The sequence below is a fragment of the Micrasema longulum genome, unplaced genomic scaffold (genome assembly GCF_059751315.1).
Source record: "Micrasema longulum isolate JH-2025_06_02 unplaced genomic scaffold, ASM5975131v1 h1tg000011l, whole genome shotgun sequence".
NCBI classification, from domain to species: domain Eukaryota; kingdom Metazoa; phylum Arthropoda; class Insecta; order Trichoptera; family Brachycentridae; genus Micrasema; species Micrasema longulum.
In genome coordinates, this window is record NW_028277219.1 from 454477 (window position 1) to 467657 (window position 13181).

Here is a 13181-nt window from a genome sequence, read left to right on the forward strand (position 1 = left end):
TTTCACGATAACTTTTTTTTATTTCATTTATTCATTTATACAAATACACACATATTACAAAAAAATATAATAATAACGAATCCCAAACTCTATGAGGCCAAGGGCCCTGTGTTGAGTTGGGATACAACATAATGGAAATTGAAAGCACGTACATAACTTAATAAAAACAAAAATTCAAATTAAATATTATTACATAAATGTACATATATTTCAAAGGGCATCTGGACAACACACTTAACAGTATATAAATATATGTAATATCTCGCTGCATTCTCCTGCAATGGTCTTTTCCCTTAGACAAAATCCAGGCTTGTACACTATTTATGAAAATGGCCACAAAAGGGAAATTCCACTAAGCAAACATCGTACGTGTTTTTGGAATTAATTCATTCAAATTACAGGAAAACCTCGTACGAGCATTCTGCTGGGATCTACTCTTGTAACCGCATGACCAGAAATGTGTCAATGACTATTAAAAAAAAATCTGTTTCATGTCCAGTACCTTCATTAATTTGATCAATGTCTCAGTCGGGAAAGTGGGAGGACATCGCAGCATAACTCTTAGTATTAATTTTTGTACGTTTATTAAGAGGTTCATCATAGACGCAGTGCAACCTCCCCAGCGCACTATACCATAGGTTGCCACTGACTGGAAAAGAGCAAAATACACAGTTCTGAGAGTGCCAATGTCCAAGATGTTCCTAAGTGAGCAGAAGACGTGACACAGCTTTCTTAATCTGAAAACCAGCGATTAGAGCTGAACCTCTCATCGTAGATTTTGTCAATAATTATTCCCAGATATTTAATGTATTTAACTATTACAAATAGAATCATAAAATACGTTTCTATAATGGGATTTGAAAAATTGTCATGTCATTAATTAAAAATTATTCTTATAAAACACTTTTCTGAATACTTTATTTTTTATGTATTTATTTTATTCATATTTACTTTTTATAAAATATTAAACAAGAAAAATAATATAATCTCACTGGTGTAACCCGTGCGGAAGACACTTGACATTATATATATTTGCACATGAGAATACAATACATTAAAATAAAAATATCAAATCACCCACTGTTTTGAAACATTATACCTACATAGGACGTTTAAAAACTCTGTAACCTATCCACGATGTTTTAGGGCCATACCGCGAAACTTCAGAAAAACATTTCTGATTGTTTTTTTTTTTTAAACCGAATAATTTTTTTCGAAAATCCACTTTTTGTATTACAATTTTAAAACGGAGGAAATCCTTTTTGCCTCGAACTAGCATCCCTTCTACAAACCCCTACTCCTTTCCTACCCAACCGCTTCCGAAGTCCGCGTCAGGTGCGTATTGTTTCGTTGGTCAAATTATTAATTAATACATTCAAAATTATTTCTTTTTTTATAAAAAAATGCAGTTTTCAAAAAAATCATTGGAATGTTTTGTAAAGCACATCATAAAAAATGTTCCTCCGAAGTTTCTCGCGGTATGGTCCTGAAAAATTTTATAAAATTTATGTTACAAAATTATTTACGTTAAATTAATTTATTGATGTTTTTTGTTGATATTTCTTGATAAAACTCCATAGTTAATGATTATGATAAAATTATCAATGAAACTTCTTGGTTTAGTTTTACTTTTTCAAGAAGTTTCATTGATAATTATGTTTATAATTCTATCAAAATCATTAAATTAATTATTGTAATGGAGAATTTCAAAGCTAATAACTAAAGTTAAAACTATATTTTCACAAAACTTAGCGGCTAACTTATTGAAATGGTCTTCAAACTACCAAATAAATTTTGCACTCTCCTTATGCCTATTTTGTTTCTTAATGTTGTTCTCTAAGAGCAGAAAATTAACCAGTCTATTCAGAAGTACGTAACTATCCAAATACGTGGCCTAGTGGTGACCAACCGAAGTTTCGGTTTCGATTTCGGCCAGTTTCGGCAGCGGTTTCGGTTTCAGTCAAAAAATCAGTGGAAAATTAACACAGTTAGAGATATTAGATTGTTGTCCATTGAAATAGTTATTGCATTGCTCTTGCCTAACATAAAAAATAAAAACTAGACTGATTTTTGTTGACTTCAGTTGGCGGTTCTAAAATCTTTCATATTTATATTTTTGTAATTTCTATATTTAATAAGTTAAAGTTCCCATAACGCATTGGTACACCAATCTTCAAGTTTTATATGTCTAACATACCAAAAAACCAACCAAAAAAACGCTTGAAAAAATTAATTTTTAATTTTGTTTTCATATTATTATTTTCATATTCTTATTATTATTTTTTTTTAAAGAAATATTGACGTTCTTATGATTTTCCCAAATGTTCAATTTTGACGACCATTTAAATGAGTAGTAAATAACTCACTATTTTAAAATAAGAATCAAGTTGGGGTAGAGTGGGATTCGAACAACGAACCTTTGAGCCGTGAGTCCGAGACACTAGCCACGGGACCACAACCTGATTTTCAATTTTAATTTATGTCTTTTTTAATAAACTCGTAAGGTTTAACAAAAAAACGTTTAATTTTGGGCGTTTTAAAGTGGCTTTTTACTTATTTCAGTCGGTCTATTTAGACATATGTATAATTGCCTAGTGCTATGGTTTCCTTAAAAAGTGGTGCCGTTTTCTAGCGGACGTGATCACCAATTTTTACTAACTGATCAACTCATTTTTAAAAGTGAACTATCTAGACATCGGGGCCATGGCCAAATTTGTACCGTCATCGTCAGGGAGCAAAGGCTTGATATGTCGGTTAGGTAGCTGAAACATTCTGAATCCTAAGCAAAAAAATAAAATGAACGTGTTTAGAACAATAAACGAAATTTCAAAAGATTTGTTGTTTTGTGAAGGTGGTCAGAGGGAAGGTGACGTCACGCTGCTTGTGGCACGCCTGCAGAGCTCTCTCCCTGGGTTTGCTTCTCATGCTGTTGGGTGCTGCAATGGCTACTATTGGTACGTCACAAGTTTGCATGATTTTTCTAAATACTATAATATATATATAATGAGCGTACAAGGAAAACTTGTGAAGCAAATGTTTTGCTATTTTGAGATTTTTTCACTAAGGTTTAACGCTGGAGGTTATCTTTTACAGAAAAAAAACATTTTTGTAAATATTTATTCATACAAATACACATATGACAAAAAAAAGTACCCTCAACTCTATGAGGCCAAGAGCCCTGTGTTAAATTGGGATACAACATAATGGAAAGTGGAAGCACGTACATAACTAAATAAAATCAGGACATTAAATACTCTTGGGGCTACAAACGTGAAATTTCTTCGAGCAAAAGTCGTACATATTTTTGGGATAAAATAATTTAAATTACAGGAAAACCTCATTCAAGCATTCTGCTGGGATCTACTCTTGTAGCCGCATGACCAGAAATGTGTCAATGACTCTTTTAAAAAAAAAATCTAATGTCAAATACTTTCATAAATTAATTTAAACAATGTCTCAGATGGGAAATGGGGGGACATTGAAGCATATCATACTTTTATCTCAAGTTTTCTAAAAAAATGTATATTTATCAAGTTAATCTATGTATGAACTTCTGCTACAAGAAATATTGACAAAATTAAAACACCTCTACTAATGCATTTCACTGGTTATCCTTTATATATGTAAAACAAAATAAACTTAAAATAAAAAGTGTATTATATAGCAATACAATAAGTTTGTGACTCTAAAAATTTCAATCTTGATTTGCAAACAAACAAGAATTCTGTCTTGGCCAGCTTTCCTTGTATACTCACGATATCTCTATATTGTTATTTTTCTGATTTTACTCTGGCGGTCCCTGTAGTGCAATGACTAAGACCCTTGCCTCACGCACAGAGGGTTTCGGGTTTGATACCCGGCTAACCATTGTAATTGGACCCTCCGGCCTGCTGTGGTGCAAAAAATAATAACCTTTTTTCAACTTGTATATATGGTCACCAGAGTGAGAGAACGACGAGAACGCGTTGTTGTCTACGCCTACAGTGCCCAATTAACATGAGGGGATCATAGTTTATTGATCGATGACATCACCAGAGATATCGAGCAATGACCGATGAAGCAAGTCATCATTTTATATTGAATACAATACATTATATTCTACAAGACTAACTTTACAAAGTATTGCACATAAAACGTCTGTCTACATAAGAAAAACGTCCTCCACTACATTTACGCCATGGAAACATGAAGTAAAAAGAACGTGGAGACTCCAGGGGATGGTAACGCCTAGTCAGCCCAAAAAGTCAGCCCAGTCGCTTCAACTCCTCATCGCCGTTACTCTCGCGCTTCACAACAAAGTGTCGTACCTTATTCAACATGAAATAAAGACGCATCAAACGTCAACCCCGTATCTTTTTTCAATCTCCAACTGGGGTAGGAGCTCCATCTCCCACGATCTGAATCTAACAGTGGTGACCCTGACGTGATATATGTATAAATAAGGGCACGCAACACGTTACTCACCCTTCTCTGCCTCCGCCAGCATTTAAATCTACGTCATACTATTATTTGTTTGACTTGTGAAACCACTGCATTTTTGTGTGTTCAAAAAACCGAAATTGTAAGTAACTTCAAATCAAAATTTGGTAGGGTATCGAAAATAATTGAGTTTGATAATATCCCAACAAGACGAAGCGGGTCACATTATACACTCTTGTATAATTTTTAAAAATAAAAGTAGAATTAAATCCAATAAAAGTATTTTATTTTAAATGCTTTACCAAATTTTGATATGGAACTCTATCAATTAGCAAACATAGTAAATTAATAACTTCAAATCCTTTGTTTCTTTATTTCTTCTGTTTAACTCCGTTAAATCCATTTAATCATATTTTTGAATGAACTACAAACCGCTGTAGACTATAATATACACTTCTGCAGAATGTTTTAATTATCTTGTATTATTTTTATAGCATTCCTTTCTTGCTAGTAACAAAGAAAACCTGTAATTCTTGGTAACAACACTCTACGATGTATGCAAAAAGTGCAATTTGCTAATGAATGTTGATAAACCAAAAGTGATGATTTTTTAAAGGGATGAAAATATGACTGAATGTGAGATCATTGTAAACGGAGGTATTCTGAATCAGGTGGAAGATTTGTGTATCTGGAAAGTATGTTTACTAGGAGTAGAAAAACTGAAAATGAAATTAAAAAGAGAGTGAGTGGCGAGAACAGAATGAAAGGTGCACTAAAATCAACTATAGCAAATAAGTTTTTGTCGCAAAAGGCGAAATTACCAGTTCACAATGGGGTTCGGGTACCGATCCTTATGCATGGAAGCGAAGGAATTTGAAAAACAAGGATGAAAGTAGACTGAATGCTCTTTTAATGCAATCTCTCGGGCGAATGTATAGTAAAACTATGTACGATAGGTGCACAAATGTCAAGATTAGTATATCATGTAAGACTGAGATAAGCATTATCGACAAAATGAAGAAAGGACTACTGCGTTGGTTTGAACATGTAGAGCAAAAGGACGGTGAATGAACGGCTCAAAAGATTTTCGATGCGACTGTTGATGATGCAGAAAACGAGGAAGACGGAGAGATTATAGGATGATAAGTACAAAAAAATTCAAAAGTTCTTCAAGATAGATATATCAAAAGTCGGAATAATCAGCGCTCGTGCACGAGAAGATGTATGAACGTAGAAGAAACGAGGAATGTATGCAAAGATAGATTTATATGACGTTCTATCCTCTCTGCTTAACCCAAACTTTGGTGACATGTTCTGTACTTATTACGCTGAAGTTAAAAATAATGTATTCCCTTTCTCAGGTTCAAAATTTCATTTCTACTGACAAAATAAATACATACTGTATAAACACATGAAAGGACATTACTTCTGAAAGATATATAGGTATTCTTTTTACTGAAAAAGTTAATATTGTCGTCGGCAAGACACTGAAATACTCAAAGTTCTCCAAACGCAAACTTCTTATAAATATTCAAACAAGTGGGTTTCTGCGTCTGTCTTTACGGATTATCTTCTTTTGTAAAAGTTTTTACTCCTGAGAATTCCTCTTCACAGCAGAATACTTTAATAAAATATTCTACGAAAATCGAAATATCTTAGCTTGGAGATTTTTTAATCTATTTTTGGTTTACATTTTGATTAGATTATATCGAGACCCTCTACGTATAATATCGTCACATCGAAAATATTTTTGTCCAATCCAAATTTAAATATACCTGGACCGAATAAAAAAATATGAGTTTTTTTTTTTTTTTTTCATATAACCTTACAAAGAACTAATAATGTTTTGCGGTTTTCTGTAAAAATGCACATACAATATTATATAATACTTCGGAAACTACTAAAACATCGTATGAATGACATTCGATATTATGTTTCGTAAAAGACGTAAAGTAAAATATGAATGAATGACGTACTACATTTTACATCGTGATTTTTTTTAAAATTATCGTGTGTAACATAAGATAATTATTTGATACTCACAAACGATGTATGTAGTCGTAAAATGCACTAACGATAATATACGTTATTATTCTGTACTACTACCATCACGCCATATCCCCATAATTCTAAGCATAAGCGGGATTCATTTTGGAAAAAAATATGCAGAAAAATCTATTTAAAAATAAAAAAAACAATGCACGCGGAGGGTGTCCGTATAGTCGAGAGAACACAATCGTAATTGACACGTACGCCGCTTCCGGTTTACTCTTTCGCCCCGCAAAAAATATCGTATCTTCATACAATATTATACTTTCTAAAATATGAGATACAACAATATGCATGCGTAATGCATAAGTAATTTTTCGTGTTAATTACAATACCATTTTTTTTCTTTGTTGGAACTAAATATAAGAGATAACAATATATACAGCCAATGACAGGTCATAAGCCCTGTAGATGCCTAGACTTCTATATTACCTAATCTAAAATGTTCTTCAGCTCTGTGGTAATATGTTAACAGCTCCCCAGGGAGTTGAATCCAGTCCTTGTCTACAAAAATTTGGACAAACTCAAAATATTGTTGGTTTATTTTTCAATTTCATAAAGTTTAGGTAATTTTATCCACATGTGTTAACTACAACTGGGAAGTTCAGTGCTACGGGAAATCGGATATAACAAATGTATTCTTACGCATGCTAAAAATTAAGGCATTTATATGTACTGTGAAGTTTCTCTAAAATGTATGAAAAAAATAATAAAAATAATCTACTTCTTAAAGAGTGTTGTAATAGATTTCCGGAATACGGGGAGCCAATTCACAAATGAATAGACCTCACCATAGAGAACTTGTAACGTCACAGGCGGAGGAATGAGGAACTTCAACCCTACGGGAAATTATATACAAAAAATGTTTTCTTGCGCGCGGTAAAAATTAGAGCATTAAATAATACAGTAAAATTTCTTAAAAATGTACGAAACAAAAAATATATATTTTAATAAAAACTCACTACTTTGAATGACGTCACTGGTTCATATGAACCATCCAATGATATGAGAGCTTTGAAGGACATCCGGTTTGGTCACCGTAAACGAACCAATCGGAAGAACTGTCATAGAACATCGTCTGACGTCACACGCGGAGTTATTTCAGAAATACAAAACTTTAAAAATCATAGCGCTGATAATACGACAGATAAAATAAAAAAATAAACATTTTGGCTAAGTTAAATATTCTATTAACAAATAAAAAAATATAAAAAAGACACTGAACTTCCTCATTGAAAAACTTAATCGCGCTAATAATAAGATAAACATATTTTTTTTATTTATTGGCTTAGTTCGACAGTCTATTAACAAATAATAATAATTAAAATCCACTCAACTTCCTCATTTTCTCTCTTGGCGTTATTTTACATAGGCATCATTGCTCGAAACTCGAAATTTTAAAAGTTTTGCACATTTCTCTTTGAAAACTCGCCAGTACTGCCAGTAGTCGAGTTTTCTAGATCGTGACATTTTCATTTCTACGCGGTACGAGGCACTCTCAACTTCGAGAACCATCCAAAACTTTATCTATCTTTTATCCGCCAAAGTAGAATCTACCTTATCTTAGCTAACCTAGTTTCAACCGCATACAAACCTCCGTAAAAGGATATTCAATTATTGTATTAGTTGGCGATGTTCGATTTAGATTCTTCCAAGTAAAAATAGAAACTACAAGATATATAAATAAATAAATACAATCAATCTGGCAATAAGGAAGTTCAGGGCTATGCGAAATTGATTACAAAAAAGTTTTCTCCCACGCCCAAGCGGTTAAAATTAAAGCATATAATATGGAGGGAAATTTCTCTAAAATGTATGAAAAGATCATGAAAATGGTTTAAATACAAATGAACTACTTTAAAACGTCAAAGGTTCATGTGAAAAATAACCAATCAATCATTGCGTTGTTATGTGTTGTGATAGATTTCTGGTTTCCGGCTAGCGATGTTTTTCAACGTTTAGTGTGTTTTGACAGGTCCAGGCTACTTCTGAATTTCTCGAAAACTCACCTACTTAAACATGTGACGTCACGGGCGGTACCTACACTTTTTCAAAATTACAAAACTTTGAAAAATCATAGCGATGATAATACGACGCACGCTAAATGTTTTTTAAAGTTAGTTGATAGTCTACAAACAAATTTTTAAAAATAGAAAAAAACCACGGAACTTTCGCATCCAATTTCAGATTGGCTGTCTATTGCATTGCAAGTCATGTTAAAAATTATAAAATAATATATGATATTTGTTTTTAGGGTACTATGCTGACCAATTGTCAGTAGGGCAAGAAATAAGAGGAAATCACACGGTTCGGGTAAAAAATGAATCGAGAGGCTTTCATCTAAACAACCTCTCATACGCGGGACCTATAGTAATGGGCGTTGGAGGTGAGTAACCATCGAATTATTTTAATTATAAAAATTTCTTGACCTGTCCTGCTCATAAAAAATGAATCCGTAGATTCTCGCATCTGCCCCCAGAGAGATTTGAACTCTCGACCCCTGGTTTACAAGACCAGTGCTCTAACCCCTGAGCTATGGAGGCTGGCGGGAGAACTGTCAAAATTGTCTTACCGCTTCACAAAAGTATTTTATCACCAAAATGTTATCGATTTTCATGAAATTTTAATAATTATTATGCTAATAAAATATTATCACCGCAATAACATTGATTTCTGTTTTTTTATGTAAAAAAAATATGCGGCATCCAGCGGCATCTAGCGCCGAGATAAAGCATCGTTTTATGTTGTATATTTAAAATATTGTAATAATGGAAATATAATGTCATGAAAACCCAAAAATGTTGATGTAATCAAGTGACTGATGACAGTTTTTATTATTTCGTTATTTAGTATTTAACAAATATAATGTGATACCATTTTTGCAGGATTTATCGTCGTAGCCGCATGCGTAATGACATTTGAAGCGCGTGACTCGGCCGCCAAAGTAGTTCCCGCACGGTTTAAAATGCCTCAGGGAAAGGTTCGGCAAGTGGCCGCTGCGGCGCGCAGGTCGGCGGGCTCCCAAACAGGACGCTGGGAACATCATCTTGGAGTTTTTAAATCTTCTCCAACGGGCAGTGACAGAAGAGCACTCACAGCGTCTTTTATGCAGTTTTCTAAAAATTTAGGGTAATAATAATACCTACACAATAACATGACAAAATATTTAATAAATTCTTATATTTTTTAAATTTGGTTTAAGTCCTTGCTAGATACTTTTATTCCTGTTAGATTCCTGTTTAGGTACCTACCCATATATATATATATGCATTTATACACACACGAATCTTAAAATACATATGATTATAATATGTAGGTATTTCAGAATAAGTTTTAAATCTAAAATAATCCCATAAAATTTACTTTGTTATATTTTGACATGATTTTAACACTTTTAACACAAAACTTTTTAATATGTCTGAGATGTGTCCTGAAGATGGATTGCTTAACCAGAATCCTGTCGATATAAACATATTGAAATTAATTTAAATCATCCTTAATATATTTTTTATTTGGACACTAATTCTTTTATTTAAATTTTTATCATGATCATTCATCTTTCCCCATCCAGTGGTGAGTAGGGCATTGCATGGGTAAACTGGTAAAATGCAGCATATTTCGATCGTATTTCTTACGTTTCAATACTTATGTCTACAGGCATTTGGTCAAACTCGAAAAAAAATTATTTAACTATCTGGTCCAAGAAGATGTACGAAAATTGGAAAATAGTTTTTGCCGGGTAAGTGAAATAGTTTAATCAAATGAATCTCATCACCTACATCAATGAAGGTGTCAGCTCTTTAACAGAATGATGAATTTGGTAAAGTATGCAATATAAAGCACTTTTATTGGATTTAATGCAATTTTTTTTTAAATATATGTGATGCGTGTCGCCTTATTAGGACATTACCAAACTGATGAATGATAAATGAACACAGTATGTAAAGTGGTCACTTAAACCAGCCAATGACAGTTCAGAAACCCGGTAAATAGACTTCCATATTTGTTCCTCTAAAATGATCTCCATCTCTTTTCTAATATGTTAAACAAATGCAATTACTTTTAGTTTTAAAAAAAGTAAAATTTTGAAAATTTGTAGGTCTGTGGAGCATCGCCCCCCGCAATGGAGCAGCCCTCGGGCTCCCATGGCTAGCAGCCTGTCCCCCAAGGGCCCCCCACGGCCGTGCTTGCTGCGCAGCGGCTCAGTCCCCGAGATGGGCGGCCCTCCGACCCGGGCCCCCCACAGGCGGGAAGCCCCCAGGAGGCCACGACCAACGCTGCTCAACCCCGCCATGCTCCAGCGTCAAGCCTTGTCGGTGGATGAGAGCCATGTAAGATGTGTCCGGTAAGGCATTATCAAATCATGAAATATATTTTTAGGAAAGAATTTTAACTTTAATAGCATGCACCTTTTCATTACATTATATTATCGTTGATTGTAGTGTATTTGTTTTAGATAATTGTACCAATAAAAAAAAAGAAAAGAAAAACTAAATTAACATTTGCTGATATTACGAAAACATGATTTATTTGCAGAATGCAATTATTTTAAATTTTTAAAGAATGTGTCTATCTGTTCCTTCCATGCTGATCCAAGACCTCAAACCTACTTTAAAATGTACCGGTGATTTGATGTTTTGTAGTTCCTTGGTTAGAAAATTGAAGGATCTTTGACCAACATGTCAGGAATGCCTCTGTGTGAACTTAGTTCTGCATCCTAGAACTGACAGTATACTATCGGATATATTACTAATACGTAATACGATTTGAATTATTACTAAACAATTCTCTATTCAAGTAAGCATATTTTATGCACTGAAATATATAAAATTTTCTAAAACTAAGAAGTCCACTCTCTACGTATAATTTATTACTAGGAAATAGTCTATGTTTTTTGTAAATTATTTTAATCATATTTTTCTGTGTAATTTCTATTGAGCGACTATCCGCATCCAAGACTCCTCCCCACGCTATTATACCATATGTTATCGAAGACTGAATTAAAGCGTAATATACAATTTATAATTTTTCTTTGGTTAAGATATTTTTCAGTCTCTGGAAAACATAAGATAAATATCTGAGTTTATCTGTTAGTTTAACTATATGTTTTTCCCATTTTAGTCTATAATCTATGGATATACCCAAATATTTATAGCTTTCCCCTGACTTATTTTATAGCACTTATTACAAATATCAACATTACATTTTAAATCATGGATTTTTATTGACAAATTCTGTGAAGGGCTACTTTTATTTGAAATTTGAAAAGGCAAATACATGTTTTTTTTATTTTTAATTTAAACTTAGTAAATTTGTTTCAAGACAGTTATTAACTATCATAATACTTTTTGTAGCGTCATTAAAGGTTGAATTCCATGTTTTATTATAAACAATAATAGCAATGTCATCAGAATATGACAATATTTCTCCTTCTACTATAAGATCACATAGTTAATGTGTATATATATAAGAAATAATAGTGAACCCAGAATTGTCCTTTGTGGAACACCATGCTTTTGTTCTGTTTGCGAGCTAATTTTATTTTCTATTTTTGTATTTTGAGTCCTATTAAAGAGGTAACTACTTAATAATTTATGACATTTATTTTTTATACCGATGTTTTTTAATTTATTTGTTAATTTTTTATGTTTACGGTATCAAAGGCTTTTTTAAGGTCAAGGAAAATAACCAAACATTTATTTTTATTATCTATTGCAGAGTATATTTCCTTTGTTAACTTATAAATTGCATCCTCAGTGCTAAATTTTTTTCGGAAACCAAATTGATTTTGTGAGCTTTTTTCATTGCCTTCTAGATAATCCATGATTCTATTCATTAAACATTTTTCAAAAAATTTTGATATATTTGAGGTAAAAACAATTGGACGATAGTTATCTGTTTTAGAAGCTAAACCATTTTTGTGAATTACCCAGAAGATGGATCTTGCTACCATGGTCTAAATGTTGGAATAAATCCAACTTACACAGGCTCACCCAAAAAAGATTATACATAAATCATGTTACATATATTGAAATTGTAAAATATATTCCTCGGCACGGGTTTTCTTAGTGAGAAATACATTTTTTATTTAATTATATTATGTATAATAAATATCAGTTTAATGCGCAATTTTCGCACAACTATGCTTGTCTTATGATGAAGAAGATCTGACTTGATGGGAGAAATTTCAGGTACAGTCGGGAGTCTTTAGCCGGCTCCCAGGGCTCCATGGCTATGGACCTGCACATCCCCAGCGAGGGTCCCGTAACACTCCGCGTACGAGACAGGTCTCGGGGCCCCCGACGCCCCCCCAACTCCCACTCCGACACCGCCCGCCGACATATGCTGTCGAGACAGAGGCCAATAGATGATGATGAGCACCATGGTAATATGAAAATGTTTTTGAAAATTTTATAAAATATATATATGAAATGAATTTACCTCCTCACTAGCTCTTAAGACCTTTTTATAATGTATACATACACATAAATAATTTAATATGATAATGTCTCTAAACAAAATTATCAATTTTCAGGAAATTCAACCGAAAAGTCAAGAGAAACTGTATTGTATAGTCCTCATTCATCTCGGGGACCAATTCACATGTCCAAAGATTTTTCCGGAGGTGTCTATGGCTACAGGTTATTTTTGTGTTTCTTTTATTATTTTTTATTGTGTATTCTTGTATGTTTGATTATTATTATTATTATTTT

The 13181-nt window shown here is 33.0% G+C and overlaps 1 protein-coding gene and 1 non-coding gene across 2 annotated transcripts in view; one reads left to right on the forward strand and one right to left on the reverse strand.

Annotated features, from left to right (window-relative positions):
• LOC148285705 (uncharacterized) overlaps nucleotides 1-13181 on the forward strand; it is a 60804-nt gene that overhangs the window by 42047 nt on the left and 5576 nt on the right. Inside the window, exons 3-8 of the mRNA XM_088233910.1 lie at nucleotides 2852-2954; nucleotides 8723-8854; nucleotides 9354-9597; nucleotides 10568-10813; nucleotides 12660-12853; nucleotides 13004-13109. Of these exons, the coding sequence (XP_088090036.1) occupies nucleotides 2852-2954; nucleotides 8723-8854; nucleotides 9354-9597; nucleotides 10568-10813; nucleotides 12660-12853; nucleotides 13004-13109 (1025 nt within the window). The remainder of the gene's footprint in view (nucleotides 1-2851; nucleotides 2955-8722; nucleotides 8855-9353; nucleotides 9598-10567; nucleotides 10814-12659; nucleotides 12854-13003; nucleotides 13110-13181) is intronic.
• TRNAT-UGU (transfer RNA threonine (anticodon UGU)) lies at nucleotides 8939-9011 on the reverse strand. Its single transcript has one exon. It is a non-coding gene; the product is annotated as a tRNA-Thr (tRNA).